Source organism: Lynx rufus, unplaced genomic scaffold (assembly GCF_022079265.1).
Source record: "Lynx rufus isolate CCGP_SWC_20201006 ecotype Redwood Valley unplaced genomic scaffold, mLynRuf1.p SCAF_10, whole genome shotgun sequence".
NCBI lineage: Eukaryota > Metazoa > Chordata > Mammalia > Carnivora > Felidae > Lynx > Lynx rufus.
The window spans coordinates 26,693,959-26,718,924 of NW_025814824.1; the positions used below are offsets into that span (position 1 = coordinate 26,693,959).

Genomic DNA, 24,966 nt, shown 5'->3' on the forward strand with positions numbered 1-24,966 from the left:
ATGTATACATGTATATTTTCATATAAAAATTAGATCGTGGTGCTTGTTAACCTGCTTTCTTTTATCACTAATCTCTATATCATGAACATCTTTCTTTTCATGTCAACAAATAAACATATTTCTATATTATTCAATTGGCTACATGGTATTCCATTGTAAACATAGATCACAATTTTTTCCAGTTCATTCATATTATAGTGAGGCCCTTTTCAGCGTTTTAATGTTATAAACGATACTAATGTGAACATTTTTGTAGGTAGACCTTTGTATCATCTGCTTCCTTCTTCCTTAAATTATAATCCTAAACCATGAAGCTGCTGGGTTGAAGAGTATATACATTTTTACATATTTTGGATTAATCTTCTTTATGGGTTAAAATATAGAAAAGCAATGTTAGGAAGGTAGAAAATATGCAGAATAATACTGTTGTTATTTAGACATAAGCACACTAATTTATTTTGCACAACTCTGCATAGAGATACGTAATTCCTAGCCCATGTCATTTTCCCTGTGAGGTCTTCCTTGTTGGTTCTAGGCTGCTTCTGTTCCTGTATTCCTGGAGATGATTATTATCTCATTTACATTCCTGGAATTGAGCAGCAGCCTCTGGAATATATTTTTTCATGGTCAGCAAAGATTTGTGCTTTTGTTTATGCTTTTTCTTGTAATAACTTTGTTTTCCCTTCTAATTCTTTGTCATTAACACCAGTATGAGTCTTCATTGCTTAGTGAAACTTCCCCTGTTTGTGTCTTTGTTACCCCATTTCTGCTTGCTTTTTTTTTTCTTTTTTTTTTTTTTTTTTTTTTTTGTAGTTTTGTCCTTATTCTGTCATAAGAATCATGGAATCTTAAAGGTTGAAAAGATCATAGACGTAACCCAGTTCATTTTATAGTTCATCATATAGGTAAACAAAGTTAAGGCTTAGAGGGCTTGTAACCAAAATAGATGATTGGTTAGTGGCATATCAGGAGTTAGAGACTTTCTTATTCTTCTGCTATATCTCCTTTTTTGATTCTTAATTATGTAAATGTATATTTGTGTTCAGATTAATTGTAAGATTTTTGAAAAGAAATTGATCAATGTGAGTTGGAATAAGAATAATGCAACAGTTGGAATTTGACATTCTGGCAGAAAGTTATGGATTGCCTTGTCAGAAAGTTGAATGCTGAATGACACAGCATACCCGGGGGAGTCCGGCCTGCACTTCCAGCACTGGACATGAAGAGGGCATAGAAGGAGAAGAATCTGGCTCCCTGGAGCACTTGGGACAGGAATACGTGTTGTGGGATGAGGGGAGGTAGGGAGTAGTTGAGGCTAAGAATAGAGGAAAAGATTAAAGTTAGAGGGAGAAGGAACCAAACAGTCTGGTAGTTCTGCCTAAGAAACCGGTCACTGTTCAGATAAGGAATACATCTCAGTGGAAAATTGGGAAAGGATATGAGCATACACACTGAAAAGGAAGTAAATGTGAAAAAGGTATAACCTTACTAGTAATTGAAGAAATGCAGTTTATAATAACTAGATTGAAAAGTATAGCAATATTTACTGTTGATGGAGGGAAATAGTAGCTCTCCTATACTCCTGTGGCTGTCTCTCTCAGAAGTCTTAAAAATAGTGTATATCCTGACCCAGCAACTCCCATTCTAGAGATTTAGCATAAGAAAATCATCTAAGATATGTTGCGAAGATGAACTAAAGAGGTATTTGGTGCGTCATCATTTGTAATCTTGAAAAACTAGAAACACTGGTGATACCACTATCCATCCTATGGGTATGTATGTGTAGAATATATGCCACAGTGCCGTTAAAAAGCATGTTATAGAAAAATATTGACATAAGGAAATGTTTGTGAATGTCAAGTCCTGTTTCAAAAATACTTTACCCATTTTATACATTGTCACACAGAAGTGATGGTCAGACACAGCGAAGTTCAGTTTTTCAAATACTGGAATAACAAATATCAAGATGTCAGTTATGACTGTAGTTTATGGTCTGCATGTTTCTGCATTTTCACATGGGTGAATATGGGTGGGGCAGTTAAATAAATGGATTAACAGTTTGGGAGATGTGGTTGACTGTAGAGAAAAGATTGGAAAGGAACAGAGTAAACACAGGGGGATAATAAATTAAGAGACCGTTAACTGCAGTTCAAGGGAGAGAGAATAGAAGGATGGCAGGGAGGTGACATGAGGTTGTCAGAATTAGAGCTATGTATGAACTAAAATTGATAGCATATTGGTGATGAATTAAAATATGGGACATGAGAGAGCTTTCAGGAAGGCCCAGGGTTTCTGACTTGCAAATCTTGATACACACTGGTGCTGCTTACCGAAATGGGGAAATTCAAAGACCTTTAGTCAACTGAGGGTCTTAGTAAGGCCGATTTTGAGGTACCTTTGAAATATTTATGTAGAGATATTGAATTAGGTATTGATTATATGGATAGAACTTAGAAGTCTGTGTTCAATATATAATTTTGGAACTGTTACCAGTAGTAATCAAAGGAAGCATGAATACGGAGACGATTGTGAGGGAAAAAGTATATAGCTTGAGAAAAGAAAAATAGTCTGGAACTAAACTTTGAACCTACAGAGCAGACTGAGAAGTGACCACAGAGGAAGAAACTCATGGAAGTCAGTTAAAAGGTTTTTCAAAAAGGAAGTCCTGTCACATACTGCTGAGAGGTCAGATGAAAGAGGTGAATAAAGTCCAAAACAAATGTTGATTGGATTTGGTGTCAGACAACAGTGGTGACTAGAGTGAAGAGCCAGGCTAGCGTGTGTTGATGAAGGGGGCCTTTGAATAAGGAGAGATGATGCAGCCAACTCCTTTAGAAAGTTTGGCTGAGAAGGCAGTGGTTAAGAGTGAAATGTGGGAGCATGTGACAGTATTTTTCTTTTTAAAGATGGGAGAAAATTTTACTTAAATGTAGATGGGGAGGATATGGCAGAAAGGGAGAACTTAAATATCAGGGGAAAAGAAGGATGGATTATTGACCATGTGTAATGTTCTGATAAGACCAAAAGGAATGCAGTGTGTAGTACAAGTTGGGGGTCCTCCGTTGTTAAAGTGGGCAAGGTAGGATCTAGGTACAAATGTGGGTTCAGTAATAACATTCAGAGGCTGAAGCAGAGGTTTGCCTGCTGGATAGATGACTTAATTTTCTTTGTAATGTTAAATGGGAGGACATCTGTGGTGGAGAACATTCACTTTGAAAAGTGTGAGCAAGGTATAAAAGTTAATTGTTAAAAAAGTGAATTGACTAGAGAAACTTGGTAGGATTTGGCAGAGCACCCCTTCAAATTGAGGATCATGAGTCTGAAAAATACAGAAAAATATGAAAATGATAGGTAACTACTACCCTATATAATCTACAGAAGTTAACATTTTAGTGTATTTTCTTAGCTTTTTTCTTTTATCTATGTATAAAACCATATATAGTTTTCTAAGCATATCTTTCAGGAACAGTTATATGAATCCAGTTGGCCTGGTTACGTGGTATTTATTTCTGTGAAGTAGGAAGTAAACTTCTACCATTAGTTAGGAAATTATTATTGGTACTATTATTTTCATGGTGTGCATACATAATATTTGTATACACAATTGACTATTGTTCAGTTAAAAAAAAATTAGGCTCCAAAATCCTCCATCGTCCTATTGATACAATTAGACAATTCCTATAGAAATGATTCTTAGCTCTTTGTCATATTTTAATTCTACTAGTATTTAATTTGCAGAAGGTCTGATAAAAATTGCATGCTAAATAAAACATTTCTGGCTTTTATTAATCTATTAATGACATTACTTTTTCTGTGTGTATCAGGATTTTTTCTGTGAATTTAGTGAACAATCTCCTTGTGTTCTTTCAAGATCTCTATTACAAGTAAGTTCTACATAGTATTGAAATACTTCCTTAAACATCAAATTATTTGTGTGTCGACATTGTTTTATTGATTGCTGGAACAAAAGTAGATGCTTTTAAAGGATGTTCAACAGTTAGTGTTATATTTTTGTGATAGAAATATTGGAATATTAGACATTCACCAAGACTATATGCTGGACTATAAAACAAACCTTAATAATTTAAAATCAGTTGAAATCATACAAAGTATGCTCTCTGACTATTTTGCAATGAAACTAGTAATCCATAAATATTTTCCAAATATTTGGAAATTAACACACTTCTAAACAACCCTTGAGCCAAAGAAGAAGTCTTGAGGATAATTTGAAAATATTTTGAACTGAATGAAAATGAAAATATAACATACAGATTCTGTGGGATATAACTGAAGCAGTGCTTAGAGGAAAATTTATAGGATTAAATGTTTATATGAGAAAAAAAAGAAAATGGTTGCCAGAGGGGTTGGAGATAGGGGAATGAGTGAAATAAGTGAAGGGGATTAAGAGATACAAACTTCCAGTTATAAAATAAATAGGTCACAGGGGTGAAAAGTACAGGATGTGGAATATAGTCAATAGTATTGTAATAACTTTGGTGACAGATGGTAACTGCACTTGCCATGGTGAGCATTTCCTGGTATATAGAATTGTCGAATCACTGTGTTCTACATCTGAAACTAATATAATACTGTATGTCAACTATACTTCAATTACATTTTTTTAAAAAGAAAGCTCTGAAAATTTAAGCTTCTGCTTTAAAAAAAAAAAAGAGCAAATGAAACTCAAAGCAGGCAGAAGAAAAGAAATACTACAGATAAAAGCAGATATCAGTAAAATAGGAAACAGGTAAACAGTAAAGAAAATTAATGTAACTAAAATCCTGATTCTTTTGAACATATCAGTAAAATTGAAGAACCTCTAACCAGGCAGAACAAAAAAAAGAAGGTATAGTACAGATGAATAATATCACAAATGAAAAAAGAAAGGACCACTGCAGACTCCAAAAGGGTCTGTAAAAGGATATATGGGAAATATTATAAACAACTCTGTGTCCATAAATTCAAAATCATAGATGAAATGGACCAATTTCTTGAAGTACACTATCAAAACTCATGAAGAAACAGAGAACTTGAATGATCCTACATCTGTTAAATTGAATTCATAGTTTAACACCTTCCAACAGAGAAAATTCCAGGTCAATTCTGTACAGTCTGTTCCAAAAAATAGAAGAGGCAACAATATACATAATAAAGCCAGCATTATCTCAGTAGCAAAACCAAACAAAGACATTAAAAGCATGGAAAATTATAGGCCAGTATCCCTTATGAGCATAGATAGAACCACCTTAAAGTATTATGATATCAAATTCAGCAATATATAAAAAAAAAGATAATACATCATGACCAAATGGGCTTTATCCCAAAAATGCAAGCCTGGTTCAACCTTTGAAAATCAGTCCATGTAGGGGCACCTGGGTGGCTCAGTGAGTTAAGCATCCGGCTCTTGTTTTCGGCTCCAGTCCTGATCTCCTGGTCATGAGATTGAGCCCTACTTTGGGCTCTGCAAGGAGTATGGAGCCTGGTTGGGAGTCTGTCTCTGCCCCTCCCCTGCTTGTGCTCACTCTATCTTTCAATAAACATTTTTTTATTTAAATTTTTAAATTTAAATTTATTTTTTAAATTTGTTTTTTAAATTAACATTAAAAGAAAAAAAAACCAGTGTAATCCACCATACGATCAAAGTCTCATGGGGCGCCTGGGTGGCTCAGTCAGTTAAGCCTCCAACTTTGGCTCACGTCATGATCTCACGGTTCATGAGTTAGAGCCCTGCGTCCAGCTCTGTGCTGACAGCTCAGAGCCTGGAGCCTGCTTTGGATTCTGTGTCTCTAGCTCTCTCTGCCCCTCCCCCACTCACACCTTGTCTCTGTCTCTCTCTCTCTCTCTCTCTTAAAAATAATAAACATTAGAAAAATTAAAAAAAAAATAAAGTCTCAGTACATTCAGGAAAAGCATTTGACAAAAGTCCGCATCCATTCATGACAAAAACTCTCGTCAAAACTAGGAATAGAAGAAAACTTCCCTTAACCTGATACAGGGTATATACAAAAAACTTGCAGCTAACGTCATACTTAATGATGAAAGATTAAATCCTTTCCTCCAAAGATTGGGAGTAAAGTGAGGATGTCAGCTCTCTCACTCCTCTCTTATTCAGCATACTACAGATGGCCCATGACTTAAGATGGTTCAATTTATGATTTATCGACTTTGTAACAGTCTGAAAGTGATGTCCATTCAGTAGAAACCATACTTTGCATTTTGAATTTTGATCTTTTTCTGGGCTAGCAATGTGTATTATAACACACTCTCCTGATCCTGGGCTTGACCAGCAAGTTGCAGCTCCCACTCAGCTACACAATCACAAGGGTAAACAGCCCGTTTAACCATTCTGTTTTTCACTTTCGGTATCGCAGTCAATAAATTACTGGAGGTATTCAGCACTTTATTATCAAATAGGCTTTGTGTTAGATGATTTTGCCCCACAGTAGGCTAATGTAAGTGTTCTGAGCACATTCAGAGTAGTCTAGGCTATAAGCTATGGTGTTCGGTATGTATTCAGATGTATTAAACGCATTCCAGCTTATTCAACTTAAAATGGGTTTTGGGATGTAACCCCATTATAAGTTGATGGAGATCTGTATTGGAAATTTTAACCAGTGAAAAAAGGCAGGAAAAGGAAACAAAAGGCATACAGCTGAACAGGGAAGAAATCATCAGCGTTTTACAGACATTATTTTCTGTGTAGAGCACCAGAATTTTTAGAGAAGTTCCTAGACCAGATGGGTGAGTTTAACAAGAGCACAGGATATGAGGTCAATATACAAAAAACAATTGTATTCTTATATACTTTCAGGGAACAATGGGAAGTCAAAAATTTAGCAGTACTATTTACAATAATCTCAAAAAAAACACAAAATACTTAGATATAAATCCAATACCTGTTTGTAGACAATGCAGAAAAACTAGAAGTATTGGTGAAAGAAGTCAAAGACCTAAATAAATGGAAAGGTATATACCTTGTTTGTGGATTGGAAGAATTAATATTTTTAAGATGTTCTTCCCAAAATTGTTCTATAGATTCAAAGCAGTCTCAATAAAATCATAGCAGGATTTTTTATAGTGTTGCAAGAACAATTGGACAGACATATGCAAAAAAAAATTGACTTAGAATGCATCATAAATCTAAAATGTAAGACTATAAAACTTTTACAAGAAAAGACAGGAGAAATCTTTGACTTTAGAAGGCAGAGTATTCTTAGGTATGACACCAAAAACACAATTCTTAAAAAATGGTCAGTTGATCAACTTAAAAGTATAAGTCTGTGGAAGGTACTGTTAAAATGAAAAGAGACTACAGAATGGGAGAAAATATTTGCAAATCATGTGTAGCATAGGACTTGTATCATACAAAGAAATTTATAAACCTAACAGAAAACAGACAACCTAGTTTTTTTAAGATATTCAACATAATTGGTACTAGGGATATGCAGATTAAAACCACAATGAAACACCACTATCTTTTCTAATATCTTTTAAAAAGAAGAAAGAAAAACTGATAATACCAAGTGCTGGTGAGGATGCATTTACTGATAATTCCATGAAGTGCTACAACCACTTTGTAAAACAATTTGCAGATTCTTATTAAATTAAATGTACAAATCCCACTCCTGCTTAATGTTTACCTAAGAAAAGTGAAACCCAGTTTTCTCCTGGAAACCTGTATGCAAATGTTTATAGCTATTTGTTTCATGATCACCCAAAACTGGAAACAACCCAAATGGGTTAGGAAATCAAAGAAGGGATAGTATAGGAAATATTAAAATATGCTGAGGTCAGTAAGGGGAGAAAATGAAATGCAAACTATTGTTAAATAATTTATTTTAAATTTAATCATTAAATAATTTTTCCAATTTGAGGAAGTGTGTATTCCAAAATGTTCATTAGAGACAAAGTTTGTCAACTAAATATTTATAGCCATTTGCTGTTTAATAACTTATGAAGCCCTCTTTCTTATATATTAGCTTATTTGACGTATTCAGACTAGTCATTTCATTTTGGGGTTTGTTTTTTTAAGTTTATTTATTTTTGAGAGAGAGGGAGAGAGAGAATTCCAAGCAGACTCCTCACTGTCCGCACAGAGCTGGACACAGGCACAATTATGAACCTGTGAAATCATGTCCTGAGTTGAAACAAGAGCCAGCTGAGCCACCCAGGTGTCCCTGGTCAGCTCATTTTGACTAGTTCACTATTATTGCCTTTGGCTTGAGAGGTATTTTTTCTTTATACACCTTCATCAGAATACATCTTAAATATAGATTAACAAGTAATAACCCATTGTGGAGGTAGTGATTCATTGATTTCCACCAGGTTTTTATGCTTTAATCTCTTCTGTTGTGTTCATGTCACAGTAATGACAGTTATATGTACAATATGTCAAGATTTTGACAGCATTACTAATACATAACATTTGTTTTAAGACTACTTTCCTGGTGGATAACAAAAAGGTCTTTGGAACCCATCTCATGCAAGACATGGTGAAAGATGCACTTCGGTCTTTTGTCAGTCCTCCGGTGCTCTCCCCAAAGTAAGTACTGTGAGACTTTTCATAGCGTGTACATTTCTTAAAAGCCCCAGGTCTCTGTGCTCGTTTAACAGCCAAAGCATAAAAACTGTTGGAATCACATCTTCATGCAGAAAATAAATAACTCATAGTAAAATTAATTGATTTCTGCTGCATATTATTTAGATTTAAACTGAAGTTTTTGTGAGGTTGACATTAGGCTCAATATGAGAAGAAAACCTTACAAGGAATTATCAAATACAGTAAGTTGCATTGATTCTTACTGTGTGCAAAGCACTGTGTTAGGTAAGCACTTTGGGAGTAATTATAAAAAATCAGATAAGGTCTCTTAATGATCTGAGTCTAGATAAAAATAGAAAATGCAGATAATTATTTCTTAAATTATGTTCTGATAGAAACATGTTGCTTTAATAAGAGGCTGGAAAGGATTTCATACAGCAAGAAATCATCATTTGTGTTGGCATTTTAGAAGAGGAATAAAGCTTTTCCAAAGGGGACGGAATAAAGGTGTTGTTATTTCTTAGCAAAGAAACCAGCATGTCTAAAGACATGAGCATATGAATTGTGTATTTTAGGAACAGTTAGTGGTTCAGCATTCAATTTGTTGAATAAATCATGCCACATCTCACATAAAACTTTTTCCTCTCTTAACTTGGGTTTCTCAGAAGCAGATCCTGAGACTTAGAAAGTGTTCCCAGGAGCAGCGCCTGGTGGCTCAGTTAAGCGTCCAGCTCTTGACCTCAGCTCAGGTCATGATCTTACACTTCATGAGATCAAGCCCCTCTTTGAGCTCTGCACTGGCAGTGTGGAGCCTGCTTGAGATTCTCCCTCTTTCTCTCTCTCTCTGCCCCTCCCTCCCTCCCTCTCTGTCTCTCTTTCTTTCTCTCTCTTTATAAATAAATGAACTTTAAAAGAAAAAAAAAAAGAAACTGTTCCCAGGAGAAACCAGCGGTGTTGTCGGCAAGTGGGACATGCAAAGGAAAAAAAAACGTGCAGAGGTATACTTCAGGGAAAGTAACTCTGGTTATGTCCTGGTGGGAAGCTCTGGAGATAGTGTGGGTAGCACCTCAGAGTTGTTAGGGATAAAACAAAGGAGCCTGAGAATTTACCCACATACGAGTCCATTAAGGACTGACTCTGGGAGGAGGTAAATTCCCAGGCAGCCTCAGTGTTGCTTATATTCCCTGTTTCATTCACAGTAAAAGCCACAGTCCTTATGATTGAGCCTAGGAGGTCCCACACACTCTGGTCTAGACTCCTGTCCTGATGCCTCTCTGGCCTCATCTCTTACCCCACTCCCCCCATCAGCCACACTGCCCTCCTTGCTATTCCAGGAACATACAGGCTCACTCTCACCCTACAACCTTTACACAGAGTCTGAGGTGGAGGACATTTTACTCAGAAATCCCCAAGACTGACTGCCTCACCGCCTTCAAGTCTGTTTAACTTCATCTCAGCCAGGACTGCTTTGATCAGACTGTTTAAGAAGTACTACCTCTCCCCTGCCTCAGCCCAGCACTGGGCTGTATATAGTTCTCTCTCCTGTAACAACGATCTTCTTACCTGCTGTATAATTTGCTCCTTCACTGTGCTTATGTGCTGTATATATACACTACATAATTCTTCATTGTGTTCATTTTTTATTTCCCTCTCGTCCTCCCCCCACTCCCGTTAGAATATGAACTCTACAAGGTCAGGGCAGGTCGTTTTGGCTCTTTGTTCACTAATGTATCACAGGTGCAAGAACACTGTCTAGCACACAGCACATGATGAATCTTTGTTGAATGAGTGAATAAATAAATGGCAGTTGGATGGTTAAGATAGTTTGGGACTTACGAGTTTTGAATGCTTTGGTAAAATTTGGTCTTTATGGTCAGTGAGGAAGTGCTCAGGTTTTTAGGAGGAAATTAGCATAGGATAGTATGTATTTTTTTATGGTGCGTAGTTTTTAATAGGAAACAAGCTGGTAGTGATAAAGGAGGCAAAGTGTTGAGGTAGGCTAATTCGGTACTACAGGCAAGAAATGATAAAGGATTAAACTCTGGGATTATAAAGAAGACAGACCTGAGGAACATTTCAGAGGTAAAATTAATAGGACTTGACAACTGATTCAGCAGGGGAAGGAAAGGAATAAGAAGGTAAATAAGTTGCTTTAAAAAAAAAAAGAAACCAGAAGCTGGTTGTTTATATTATTATATAATATTATGTTTATATTATATAAATATATGGTCGTGTTTGAAGTTTAGACAGTGCATAAAATGTGAAAAATAATAAAAATCCCCTGAAGTCTTAGCCTTGAGGTAACATTTTGATGACCATCACTATAGATCTCTTAGATCCCTTAGATCTGTGCTACATAGATGTATGATACACATTTGACTTTATGTAAATGGGATCATGTTAAACAAGCTGTTTTTATCATGAACTTTTAATTACTTTTTGTGGATTGCTTTCTTAAAATTTTTGTTTTTAAAATTCTTTTTTTTCCCCCACTCAAAGGTACATCATGAATTTGTGTTTCAAATGATCTGATGTAGATCCAATTAATTCTTTATAATGGTTGCCAAATATATCATAATGTGAATGTATTCTGTGCATTGGCGTTTACTGGATGGGGTCATGTGTACTTATAATAGATATTACCAGATTGCATTCTAAAAGATTGTAACAATTTGTATTTCTGTTAGCAGTATATGAGAGTGCACATTCCCTAACTCCTTTTAATTTTTTCCAGTGTGTTTAGCAGGAAACAATATCTCACTGTTACTTTAATTTGAGGATTTAATACAATATTTATTGAACATGTAGAAATACTTTTCTATGAATTGTTTATATCCTTTGCCCATTAACTTTTAAGTGGTTTACTTTTTTGGAAAATTTATATGAGCTGTTTGTACATTATGAGTATCTAATATACATTGTTAAACAATAGTATCTATCATACAGTATATAGCTCCTCATAGTATACAAGTCCTGACTAAATTATCTTTCAACTCCTTCATTTGTGATAGGCATTGCAGATTTTTTTTCCTTAAGTTTTCTTTTGCATCACAATTTTTGCCTTCTGTGTGGTAGTTTTTGCTACTAAATTTTATCCAATATTTTAGGTTTCTTGTTGGAGGTAAATCGCCCCAGCACATAGGTTGTACCTTTAGTCACTTCCAAAGATTTTTGTTCAAGGTTTTGTCCAAAGATTTTTATTCTTGTGCATTTAAGATTAAGTGGTGTGAAGATAGAAGTTCAACCTGATTTTCCTTCTAGGTAGTCTGTTGGGTGAACATCACTTACAATATAAACCATCATTTCCCACTGGATTAAAAGAAGACCACCTTTATTTTACTTGGAAATCCTTTATGTATTGAAATTTTTTTCCAGTTCCAGTGATAGTGTTTTCTTTTTGTTTTGTTTTTGATGATTCTTATATTTGTGGCTTTGTCTTAAGTTTTAATATCTTGTTAAGACATGTCCTCTGGCTACATTCTTTTTCAGGATTTTGTTGGCCCTTCTCTGGTTAACCCTTTATTGGGCGTGTGGTTTGCAAATATTTTCTCCCATTCTGTAGGTTGCTTTTTCATTTTGTTGATTGTTTGCTGAGCAGAAGCTTTTCAGTTTGACGTAATCCCGCTGCTTATTTTTGCTTTTGTTGCCTTTGCTTTTGGTGCAAAACCGAAAAATCTTGATCCCCTGTGTTTTCTTCTAATACACCAGAAACTTCAGATCTTACATACAAAAGTGGGTCTTTAATCCATTTTTATTTGATTCTTGTGTATGGTGTGAGGGTCCAATGTCATTTCTTTTACATGTGGCTGTCCAGTTTTCCCAGTATTACTTATTGAAGAGTCTGTCTTTTCCCCATTGTATATTCTTGGCTTCTTTGTCAAAAGTTAATTGACCATATATGCATGCTTTTTTTTCCCCCTAGGCTCTTTATTCTGTTTTATTGATCTATGTGTCTGTTTTTATGCCAATAATATTCTGTTTTGAATACTGTCACTTTGGTAGTATAGTTTGAAATCTGGGAGTGTGATGCCTCCAGCTTTTTTGTTCTTTCTCAAGATTGCTTTGTTTTCAGAGTTTGGGGTCCCATATAAATTCTGGGGTTGTTTTCTCTATATCTGTGAAACATGCTATTTGAATTTCAGTAAGGATCGACTCTAACAATATTCTTCCAGTCCAAAAGCACAGAATATCTTTCTGTTTATTCGTGTCTTCAGTTTCTTTCATGAGTGTCTTACAGTTTTCAAAAGTGTATTGATCTTTCCCCTCCTTGGTTAAATGTATTCCTGAGTACTTTATTGTTTTTGGTGCTCTTATACATGGGATTACTTTCTTAATTTCTCTGATAGTTTATTGTCAGTGTATAGAAATACAGCAGATTTTTGTATATTGATTTTTTATACCCTGCAACTTTACTCAGTTAAGTAGTCCAACAGTTTTTTGATGGAATTTTTAGGTTTTCTACATAATATGTCGTCTGCAAACAGACACTTAAAAATTATTTTAAAATTTGTAATTAAATACATCCAGTATTCAGATTTGTATAAGTGACATACACTACCATCCATTTAAACAATATTTTTCTTTGGTTTTTATATATTCACCTTTTGGACAATTGATAAAATTTGATAAATACTTAATGCATATTTATATGAATTTATAAATTTTATCAGTTCCCTTATGTAATAAATATAATAAATTAGTACTTGCTGTTGCCAGGCCAGAACCTTTTTGGGTTCTAGGGAAGAGAAGAACACACCTGCTAACAAGGCACCTTGCATCCAGTGGGAGAAACTGAACAGTAGACAAGTACATAATGTGAGTTTGTAGAAAGATAAAGGGGATAGATAGTTCTCTTAGGGCATAGTTATAGAAAGCATGTGGTGAAACGTGAGTGAACTGAGGTAGTGAGCTGTGCAGAATCAGGGTCGGGCTTCCGACAGCAACATCATGTCCTAGAGTAGAGCTGAGCTTGAATATCAAGGAGCAGCTAATTTTCACGAATTAAATTATTAGAAATACATCTAGATCAGCAGTTCTTAAGCTTTTTTGTCTTGGGACCCCTTTACATTCTTAAAAGTTATTAAAGACCCAGGTAGCTTTTGTTTATATGGGTCATGTGTATTGCTACCTACTGTTGTAGGAATTAAAACAATACTTTAAAAATATTTATTAATTTTTTTAAATAGGAAACCCATTACATTAATCGAAACATTTTTGTGGAAGACAACCATGTTTTTAAGAAAAATTAGTGATAAAAGTGGCAGTTTTACATTTTTGTAGATCTGTTTTCTGTCTGTCCTAATAGAAGATAGCTGAATCATTTTGACCTGCTTCTGCTTTCAGTCTGTTAACGCATGCCATGTAGACTCCGGAAACACTTACCGTACACTTGTGAGAGAAGGAATACCAAAGGCGAATAACATCCTAATGTTATTGTGAGAATGGTTTTGACCTTGTCTCCTGGAAAGCATCCCAAAGTCACCACCCCCACCGGGGGAACCTGGGCCACATTCTGAGAGCTGCTGGCTGCCATTTCAAATCCAACTCCCCGCACCCCTCCCTCCCCAACACTCCAGCCAGTCCTTTCCTCCACCTCTGGTCCTAGAGGTGTCCACTGTGCACTACAGTTTGTGTCTCTTATGAATGCTTATACACTTCACCCAAATATGTGTCCAGAAATAATACATCCATTTATTTTATATGTTTTTAGACTTCACATAAATGTCACACTGTATACATCCTTTTGCAACATGATTTTTTCATTCAACATTAGGGTTTTGAAATCAACAGGTTTGATACTTCGTTCATTGAAATCCACCCTTGGGATATGTTGCAGTTTGTTTTGCTGTTTCTCTATAAATGGACATTTAAGTTCTTTCTAATTTATTACTATTGAAAACAGTGCTGTAGTGAACTTCTTTGAGTATGTCTCCTTGTGCACATAGGCTGTCTATACTTAGAACTGGAATTAATTGCTGATCGTAGGGTATGTGCATCTTCAACTTCACTAGTTTTGCCAAATGGCTTTACAAAATAATTTAACCAATTTGTATTCCAGACAACAGGGTATAAGAATTCCACTTTTCTTAGACTTTGTGCTTTGTCATAATCAGACTCTTCAGTTTTTGACAATCTGATATGTGTGAAATAGTGTCTGTGTCTGATTTGCATCTTTCCCTTTTCTATTTAACAGTCTCCTTTAGCACTTTTATTATTACTTATTTAGGGTTAGTTACAGTTCAACCTTCATTGTTCGAAGATTGCATATTTGCAGATCTTGCTTACTTGCTAAGATATATTTGTAACCTTCAAATCATTGCTCTGCTCTCGCTGAATTCATGGACATGGGCAGAGCAGCAAAAAAAAAACAAAAAACAAAAAACAAAAAACTAGAGTCTCCCGGTACTGAATAAGGAAACTCTCTACCTTCTTTTTCAGTTCTTATACCGTGAACAGCTCCATTAGGTGCCATGTTCTTCACATTTTTGTGCTTTTTGTTGGTGATTTCATAGTTTCAAATGACCTCCATCTGTAATGATACGCTGTCTAGTGTCCCTTAGCACAAGAAGGCTGTGGCATGCCTTTCAGAGAGAATATGTATGTTAGATAAGCTTCACTCAGCCATGAGTTTGGTAATGAATTGGCAATATACATCACATAAAGCATCTTTAAACACATAATGCAAGGTCATGTAGTGATCAGTTGATGAAGATGGTGTCACCAGTGGCTGGCAGGAACCTAACCCAGTATTTTACCCTAGCGGCAATGTTGCCGTATTCTCTAATTCAGTGTCTGCAGCAGCTTTAAAGAATAGAACAATCATGAGTACCGGGAATTGACTGTATATATGACAGAGTTCACTGCATGATAATATGTAAATGTTATTCCACTGTTTTAGAATTCCAGTGTTAGAGATAAGAAATGTGATCCTGATCTAATTCTTTTTTTCCTTTGTTAAGTGATTGGACACTTTCTTCTGGAAGATTGTAAAGTTTCTGGGTTTTGTTTGGTTTGGTTGGTTGGTTGGTTGGTTGGTTTTTCTGGAATTTAAGAGTTTTACCAGAATGTACGTGTCTGATTTTCAGCAACACCTGTCGGGAACTCAGTCCTTAAAGCCTCAAGTCTTCCAGTCAGTAATTTTCCTTTATTTATCTCTTGTCATTTTTGCTGTGATGTGAGAAAGTTCTTCCTTGACCTTCCTTGACCTTCCTTGACCTTCCTTGACCTGCTACAAGTGAGCATCTTTTCATCTGTTGAATTTTTAAATGTGAAAATCCTAATTTTGGGATCCAGAAAGTCTTTTTTTTTTTTTTTTTTTCCTCCTTTAAGAGCTTTATTTTAATCACCTTAAGTAACTTTCTTACTTTGGAGTTAAAGATCTAGCAGACCTTCTAGCACTCCTCTTTTGCCACCACCTATTCCTGGTGTTCTGCCTCCTCTTTCTCATGGCTGCTGCGTGCACTGTCATTTTCCATTGCATGATTGTGGCTCTATTGATCTTTGAGGCTCTGGTCAGATTGTTCAGTTATGGCAAATACTTAGAAGTAGTGAGTTGTCTGCTCCTGTCAGTGTGCCAGGGAAAAGTCTTTGCTTTTTTCCCATGTTCTTAAGTGCAAAGGCCACTGACCTCAGGGATAGAAACAAAAATAATCTTCCCATCTATTCAGCCCCCGAATTGGCTGAATTGGCTCCTCTAGAGCCAGGCAGGTAGCAGACCCTCCCAGACTGCTCAGGAAGGCTTTAGTCACTTTAATAACTGAGACAAGGAGCACCAGAAAGGAAATCACTTGATGAGGATAGAGGATGAGCTGCCAGAAATGTATAAGTGAGGATTTTGGCCAGTGGTTGGAAATGTGGATACATCTTTAAAAAATTAGGATTCTGTATAGCATTTTCTTTGTAATTATTATTATGGGTATAATCTATGAGGGTGTTAGTTGTAGAAAAATAAATAACATTGTAGTAGGGCCATGAAAAAGTAGAACTTTGGAATTTTTCTTCTCTCCTTGTTAATTTGATCTTGTTGGATCCAACTCTGTCCAAGTATAGAACTGGAAGAATTGGAAATGTACATTTGTTGTGCGAATAACACAATAATAGTGAAATAGTTCTTAATCTAATGCTAACAGTGTTTAATTTAGTAAGGTATTTGGTTCCATTTTCTCTTTTTTCCACAATTTTGGTCTGTTGGTATCCCTGCTTTTTGTAGGCCAAATAGTTTGATTTTAATGAGCATTATCTTACAGGTGCTGCCTATATAATAATCACCAGGCTAAGGACTGTATTGACTCCTTTGTTACTCACTGTGTTCGGGTAAGAACTGCAGTTTGGATCGTTGTGATGGATACTTTAAAAATTGTGGGGAGTGGGGTGCCTGGGTGGCTCAGTCGGTTAAGTGTCTGGTTGTTGGTTTCGATTCAGGTCGTGATCTCATGGTTTATGAGATCAAGCCCTATATCAAGATGCCTGCTTGAGATTCCCTCTCTCCCTCTTTCTGCCCCTTTCCCGCTCACACACAGGCACTCTCAAATAAAATTTTAAAAAATAAAATAAAAATAAAAATTGTGGGGTGTAATTCCTTCAGTCACATTCATTTGTGTTACTTTTTTCATCCAACAGTTCTTAGTCATTTTCCCTGAAAAAATGAAAAATTTCTGTCTGTTCTTGCACTTGAGTAGATAGCTTTCTAATGTGGAGTCTTCCTGGCAGGTCGTTAAATACTGAGGCACCTTTGATGTCCTCTCACTTTAACCCCCAGGGACCACACAAGCAGAATTAAGTTATGACCCCATCTGGGAAAACAGAAGTTGTTAAAATTTTTTGTAAATGTGCACAAAAACTATTTTGGACCATATGAACAAGGAATGTTTGTACCAGCCCCAGATACTTCTCTTTGTGCTACCTTAATGAACAGGATTATAGTAAAATTAAAATTACTACTTGAGATGGGAGCACAAATTTTTTTCAAATATAGGGTAATTAGGAAAAAATATAAATCTTGTAGTGGATTAAATTAATCATAAATCATTCTAATTTAATTATATAAACATTTCTTTTGGAGAACTGAAACAGTTTGGGAGGCCTAATTCCAGTTACTAAAATATAGCAAGGCACCTTGGGAGGGTGAAAGGAGGAGAACTAAAAGGCCAGATCTCATCTGTATCATTAACATTTTATCATTGTCAGGAAGATCACTTCACTTTTCTATAAATTCCCCCGTCTTTAAGAAGTGAGGTATTAATACTGCCCCTGTACCTCATACATAGGCTAGTTATTGATCAAGTGAGATAATATCTATCAAACTGTACAAATTTAAAACAATTCTATTTGAAGGATCTTCTGATTCGCATTTCTTAAATCAGAGCATCTTACCATTCGTGCATATTGTCTGATTAGTGAAGTGTTAACAATATTTTAGGATATAGAATAGGAATTGAAGAACCTTAGGGTTTATAGAGAACAGTTGACCCTTGAACAACACGGGTTTCAACTTTGCAGGTGCACTCGTGCAGATTTTCTTCAATACGGTACTTAAGCCTTATAATTATTCTGGTATATTTAAAGTAGCACAGAAATGTTACCCTTGAACATTGGCTTATGGCTTGAGATCCTCAGAAGAGGAAACTATTCTCTTGGAATTGTGGGAAGATATCTAAAGATTGAAGTAACATATTTTTGCCATATGAAAACAGGTTTCATTAATAGCCACTTTCTTCTGGCTCTTGATAAAATCTTGTGTTAAGTTTCCTTAAAAAGAAATACCTATGTAAGAAATACGCATAGTCCTGATTCTTACCTCCACAGTATTTTTTTCCCCTTAAACTAGATTTTGAAAACTTAGAATGTTAATTTTCTTTAGTGTCAAGAAATTTCACATTGGCAGTTAACAAATCGTATGTATTTGCAGCCATTCTGTAGTCTTATTCAGATCCATGGACATAATCGGGCTCGACAGAGAGATAAGCTTGGTCATATTCTTGAGGAATTTGCTACCTTGCAGGATGAGGTAAGAGCCAACAAGTTGCTCTCCCTTCTAAAATTAAGCAGTTCATTTACCTTGATCAGATTTTTAAAAACAGTTCTTTGGAACAACGTTTTAACTATTTAAGTTTTTAGCATGATTAATTTACTTTTAACTTAAAATGTAACATTTCCATATATCAAAGAAAGAGTTTACAAAAAGAGAACAATAATCCAAACTGAGAAACCTCTTAAATTATTTCTTTGATAATCAGGATAAATTATAAAATATGTGTAGAACTATAGTTTTATAGCAAGTTCACATTCTAACAAAAATCTTAAGACAAACCATAAGAGACTCTTAAATACAGAGAACAAAATAAGGGTTGCTGGAGGGGAGGTGGTAGGGGGTTGGGTTAAATGGGTGATGGGCCTTAAGGAGGACACTTGTTGGGATGAGCACTGGGTGTTATATGTAAGTGATGAATCACTAAATTATATTACTAAAATTAAAAAAATAATAAATTGATTTATTATGTAGCTGTGGAAAAGAAAACCTTAATATTCCTGTCAGCAGCAATATTAATTGATAACATAATTAAAAGCCTAAAGTCAATATTTTGTATTTTTGTTTTATAAAATGTCTTTTTAGTTTAAGGAGCATTTAGGTAAACGTTATCCATTGTGAAATGGGAAGTTTAAATGTGAATGGAACCAAAAAATGTTTTGAAAGTATAAATTCTTTAGTGACAAGTTTTATATTTTCTGTCTAAATGCTATTTTTAGCTGTTTGTCCTTTTTTTTCATTCTTTCATTACCTTGAAACGAAAGTCTGTGTTATGACATTTTACTCTGATAGGCAGAGAAGGTTGATGCAGCCCTTCACACCATGCTGTTGAAACAGGAACCCCAAAGGCAACATTTGGCCTGTTTAGGTACCTGGGTCCTTTATCATAACCTGAGAATTATGATCCAGTATCTTCTGAGCGGCTTTGAATTGGAACTCTACAGCATGCACGAGTACTACTACATATATTGGTAAGAGAACAATTTGAGTTAAAATCGGTAGTGGGGAGCAAGTAGAGAAGATCTGAGAGAGCATCTGTAGAACAGAATATAGTTTCAGGGTACTTTTTCATTTAATGTGTTGTGGGACAATTGAAAAACATCTGTTAGAAATTAGAGCCAGATCATCTTGAACATCTTCAAGTGCTGTAACACCATACAAATGTTTTTTCCAGCCATTGAATGTTTGTTTCCAAATTAATAAAAGTGATTCCAAAGTAAATGGATTAATTGAAGAGCTTTTTTCTGTTTCTAGGGAGAAAAATCACACACATTTAGCTCTGACTTCAGTGACAATAGGTGCTAGCTGTGGAATGTACTTAACTGAATTGAAGTTCAAAATTTGAACCAGATCTTTCCTCTGAGAAGAAATGAAGATTATCATTGGGAGCCATAACTGTTGCACACTGCCACCCTGGGGGTTTCTCTCAGCAGTTTTGAAGGAGTTCATAAGAGCTGTCCTCCTCAGCCAATAGTTCTTTGCTTTCACTTGAAGATGAAATAGAGAAACCTAGTCAGAGGATGCTTGGAAATACTTCAGGCACGGGAAAGCTGCCGTAGAAAGAAAATAAATTGAGAGCTAATGGATCTTTTTTTCAGTCTGGCCATGTATGGTGGTAAATAACCAGTGTTGCTTATCACAAACAGCTAAGTTTAGTATATCTTAATAAGGTTCATCTTTTTAACTCCTATTCGAATTATTTAACAGTAATTAAGATACTGTGTATTCCTTGGAGTCATCGCTATGAAGGAAGGAAAGTAATTCTTTTCCAAGCTGACATGGTTTTGTTATCATGGCTGCCAGGGCTCCTAACTTGGTTATGAAACTTGAATTTGAACATTGAACTAAAGTAATACGAGAATAATATTATTTGCTATATACCCTCTGACATTTATGTAGGTAACAACTAACTCTTACCAGCAGGTGTTAATATAGCTGCTTGGCATATGTTTTGTTACTAACTCACAGTAGACAAAGTATCCAAACCAGACATTTTGTGGGGGAACATGCTCAAGTTCCTTCTCTGAGGTTTGAGTCAGCTTTTGGGAAGCTTTTGTGCTCTTGATTTCTCAGAATAAAATTTATATGTATATGCTTTTTGGCACAAAGAATTGGGCTCTTAATTAGCAAATAAATGATAATCAGATACGTATCTGCATATTTGAGCAGATTCGTTTCTTGTTAACGAAAAAAATTTTAGTTATGCCTATAAATACCCTTGTGGTCTACATTCATGTTAGTTTTAACTACTTTCAGTTTCAAAATTATACATTGGGCTCCACATTTTCACAAGATAAACATGTTACATTGTTCATGAATATCATCCCTAAAGCATGTGGGCCCTTTAAAAATCAGCAGTGGAAAACATTGATTCTTAAACTCTGGAGTGCATCATAGTCACTTCTCAGTCCATCGAGCTCCTGGTTTAGCAGGTCTGGGATAGGCCTCCATCATTTGCATTTCTCACTAGTTCTGGCGATACTGCTGCTGGTCCGGTGATCACAATTTGAGAACCACTGGTCTAGAGTATCGGTACTTTGACTCTCCATAGATATGATTGTGTATTAATTTTAATAATGCACTTAAAAGCTCACTGAGATGTCTGATATTTGACAAGAAAAGCATGACATGTGCCAAATTATCTCCTTCACTCATATATGCCCCTCGGGTTCGATATTTGGAAGGTAGAAGGCAGCATTCGTTCTCTATAGAAATCCTCTCATTGAGTTAAGATACCCTCAGATTTTGTAGTGTATTGGGGCGGGGGGGGGGGGGTGGATTCATTTGTATCCCGTGTATTTGCAGGGGGATGGAATTCATTTGTATCCTGTTAAAGGATACTCTAAATGCCTTTCTTAAATTCACTGTCAGCAATTATTTTCATATGAAATTGTATGCTTTTTTTTTTTAATCAAACGAAAATATGTTTCCCAGTTTGCCGTTGCTACCAGGAAGCATAGCATTCAGTTTAACTTACAGTACCTAAATCATTCCAGGTGTTTGGAGTTTTTTTGGTTTTTTGGTTTTTTGCCAGTTCATACTGTTTTGATTTATCGAATGTGTGGGTTTTGTTTGGCTACAACAAAAAGGAATGTTGTTTATCCTAAGGTGTGTCTTCTGACTAGTTTTCGTTTTGCTTTAAAATATTTTTTTTTTTGTAAATGTTTTAATATTGTAACCTGCCTTACAACTTTTGGGGGAATTTTGGAAATACGAATTAAATGCTCATCCTTGATCATAATAAAATTTCTTCTAAATCTTTGATTTTAGCTTAATGTAGTAGTGGTCCTTAATGTTTATTATGATTATGTTATAATCATAAATATTCATATCCTAGATTTGAACTGCTTTTCTGGCATAGGAGAATGTAATGTTGGTTAAACTTCTGAAAAGTTAGTATTGGGTGTACTGTTATCTGTTTCACATTTCATTTATTGATTAAGCTCAAGTAAATTATAAGCCTGAATGTTCTTAATTTTTTAGAATGCTTTGGTATATAATGCCTACAGTTCAAAATTTTTTCAGTATTAATTGCTTTCTTTCACAATTAATGGGAAAATAAAATATTTACTTAATAGGTTGAAGGTGAAGTGTGTTCTGATATAGTTAGTAAAAAGGAAAAAACAGCTTAATGGGCATTCATTTGATTTACATACATCATTATCAAGAAATTCGTAAAATGCATATCCCTGTAGGAAATTAAACATTTTTAAGCATTGTCCAGCAACATATAGGTCTACAAGAAAGGAAAAGTTAACCATCTGTAATGCTAATTCCTTGTAAAATCTGTCAGTTATCTAATTGGATAATCCAGGGTTTGTTTGTTTTTTAAGATTTTTAAAGCAGTATTAAAAATATCTCTTTATTAAGAGATACATGTGATAAAGCTGTCTCGTGTAGACATCTTCCATTAACTCACATTTGGTACCCTTTAAGGTATCTCTCTGAATTCCTTTATGCATGGTTGATGTCCACGTTAAGTCGTGCTGATGGCTCCCAAATGGCAGAGGAAAGGATAATGGAAGAGCAGCAGAAAGGCCGGAGCAGTAAAAAAACAAAGAAAAAGAAGAAAGGTACTGTGGGCTATTTTTAAATTCAAGAAGTAACTAACGTTGGAGTGCACTTTAATTTCTACACATAAATAGATGGAGAGCCACCTGTGCCTTGTTATGGTTGAATTAGTCATTACACCTCAGTTCTCACCCATCTTCTCTTGAGCCAAGTATAAGATAGACACTGAGTCCCTACTGTTAGTGACATAAGCCTCCTTGGAGCCTTCCCTTGCTTTTCTTTTACTTCTTTGCTATTCCATGTGTTGGAGGGCCTTAGGACAAGATGACGTAGACATGTGGAGTGTGCAGGCAAGATAAATTAAGGCACAAGGCAGCAGGAGATCCTTGATCTTTTGACAGAAGGCTGACAGCTCAGGAGGTTAGTGGGTCCTGAGCTGTGCTGGTCCAGTGGCACAGAAAGATGACCATAGAGCGCGGTGGGCAACTGAGGAAGAAGAAATGTTTCCGGGGCACTGCCCTCAGGATCACTAGGGAAGGGTACAGATACTGCTCCAAATGTTAACAAAATATTACTTTGTATTTCATGAGGGTTTCAACAGCTTGGGTGGGTTATTAAATGACTATAGCCATGGGTTTCCTATTTTAGAAGTTAAGTCTCTGTAATGGTGAATTCAAAAGAAACCCAAATTACTTCATACCAGAATTTTATGGTATTACTTATTTTAGGGAATATGACTTTTTAACCTTCCAGTTACATTTTATTATTTGTAGATTTTGTTCATAAAACTAAATTTAACCTGTAGGAAAAAACTGTGAATTTTTAATTTTAGTAAACAAGGTGGAAGATTTTTTTTAAATTAGATTTTCTCCTGCAATAATGTGAGAGGAGGGGGAAAAGACTGGGTGATTTTCTTTTCAATTACAGTTCGCCCATTGAGCCGAGAGATCACAATGAGCCAGGCATATCAGAATATGTGCGCTGGAATGTTTAAAGTAAGTTGTCGCAAATGAAGTTCTTTTTGCTTTTCAACACATAGTTTAATTAAAATGGGCTTTCTTCTGTGATTCTTTCCAGATTCTGATTTCACCTTTGTGTTTATTAACCATCTGCTTGAAAATTACCTTTTGCCCAAGTCTAGTTTTCATTAATTTGTTTATCAAGTGTTTATCAAGTGTTTGATTATCAATTCGTTTGATTAACGGATGTTAATTTAACACCCTTGCTGTGTGTCACATATCTTCTACTGAGTACATTTAAGGATACCGAGTCTAATCAGAGGTGATCCTTGTCTCAAGTGTCTAGGTAATGACGGGTCAGGTGACATGTGTGACACAAGTAATAAGAGAAGGAAGAGTTTATTTCTGGTTCATGATCAGAAGAGGTTTCTTGGAAGAGAGAGGTCTGTATTTCTTTAGGAGCATATTAGGAAAAGGGTGAGCTCCACAGCTTAAGCAAAGCACTTTTAGGAGGTAGTACATACTAACTCGTAAGTTGTGCTTGGCAATTCGAGAGATTATTTGCTGCAATTTATATTCAAATACATAAAACAGAGCACGGACTTGTGTTTGAAAAACAGGACCTGCGCTTTTCGTATTATATCCTACTTTTTTTCTTTAGAAGCTTTTATTTGAAGGTTTCAAAGCTACTGTGAAAGCGTAAGTCCTAGAAAAATAATGTGCATGTGGTACAGTTTCACTTGGAAAGGTAGTAATATATTAAACATTGGAACTTGACAATTTTTTATATAATGATGGCATATTACATAATGAATACTGAAGCCAGTTTTTCTCTTCCTATTTCTGATTTCTGAGCCTTACAGTTGTTTTAGCCCTGTGTAAATAGCTGTTTCTTGTTTTCTATTCTGTATTAATAAGGATGTTCACTTTGTCATGTTGATATAATCTTTTTTCTCATTTTCTTTTCCCTTTAGACCATGGTAGCATTTGACATGGATGGCAAGGTACGAAAACCCAAGTTTGAGCTTGATAGTGAACAAGTTCGATATGAGCACAGATTTGCTCCGTTCAACAGTGTGATGACACCACCACCGGTGCACTATCTGCAGTTCAAGGTGATTTGGCTCATGAAGCAACTGTAAAGCATTCTGTCTTAGACCTTAGGTCTTGTACTTAGCCATTGTGTTAAAATGGTCCAATCCAACCATTATTGGGCCAGTGACAAGGTGATAAAAGAGCAGTTTTAATTAGTGTGAAAATTACTTGGCTTTTTTTGGATGCACTCATCAAATTGAGAGTTACTTTAAGTATGAAGATCATATGGAGATTGAGAATTGAATATTACACAGGGAAAATAGGGACATATACCAAGTATTTGCGTTAGTGTCTCTATATAAATCATGAGTCAGTAAAGAATTCTTTAATTAAAA

General features: G+C 35.5%; 1 protein-coding gene across 2 annotated transcripts in view; it reads left to right on the forward strand.

Moving 5' to 3' along the window:
- The window catches only part of NAA35 (N-alpha-acetyltransferase 35, NatC auxiliary subunit), a 98,930-nt gene that overhangs the window by 69,238 nt on the left and 4,726 nt on the right, over positions 1 to 24,966 (forward strand). For both annotated transcript variants that reach the window (XM_047103001.1, XM_047102998.1), the window contains exons 13-20: positions 3,825 to 3,884; positions 8,436 to 8,542; positions 16,786 to 16,852; positions 18,447 to 18,545; positions 19,359 to 19,537; positions 22,503 to 22,639; positions 23,505 to 23,572; positions 24,511 to 24,651. In XM_047103001.1, coding sequence (XP_046958957.1) covers positions 3,825 to 3,884; positions 8,436 to 8,542; positions 16,786 to 16,852; positions 18,447 to 18,545; positions 19,359 to 19,537; positions 22,503 to 22,639; positions 23,505 to 23,572; positions 24,511 to 24,651 — 858 coding nt within the window. The remainder of the gene's footprint in view (positions 1 to 3,824; positions 3,885 to 8,435; positions 8,543 to 16,785; positions 16,853 to 18,446; positions 18,546 to 19,358; positions 19,538 to 22,502; positions 22,640 to 23,504; positions 23,573 to 24,510; positions 24,652 to 24,966) is intronic.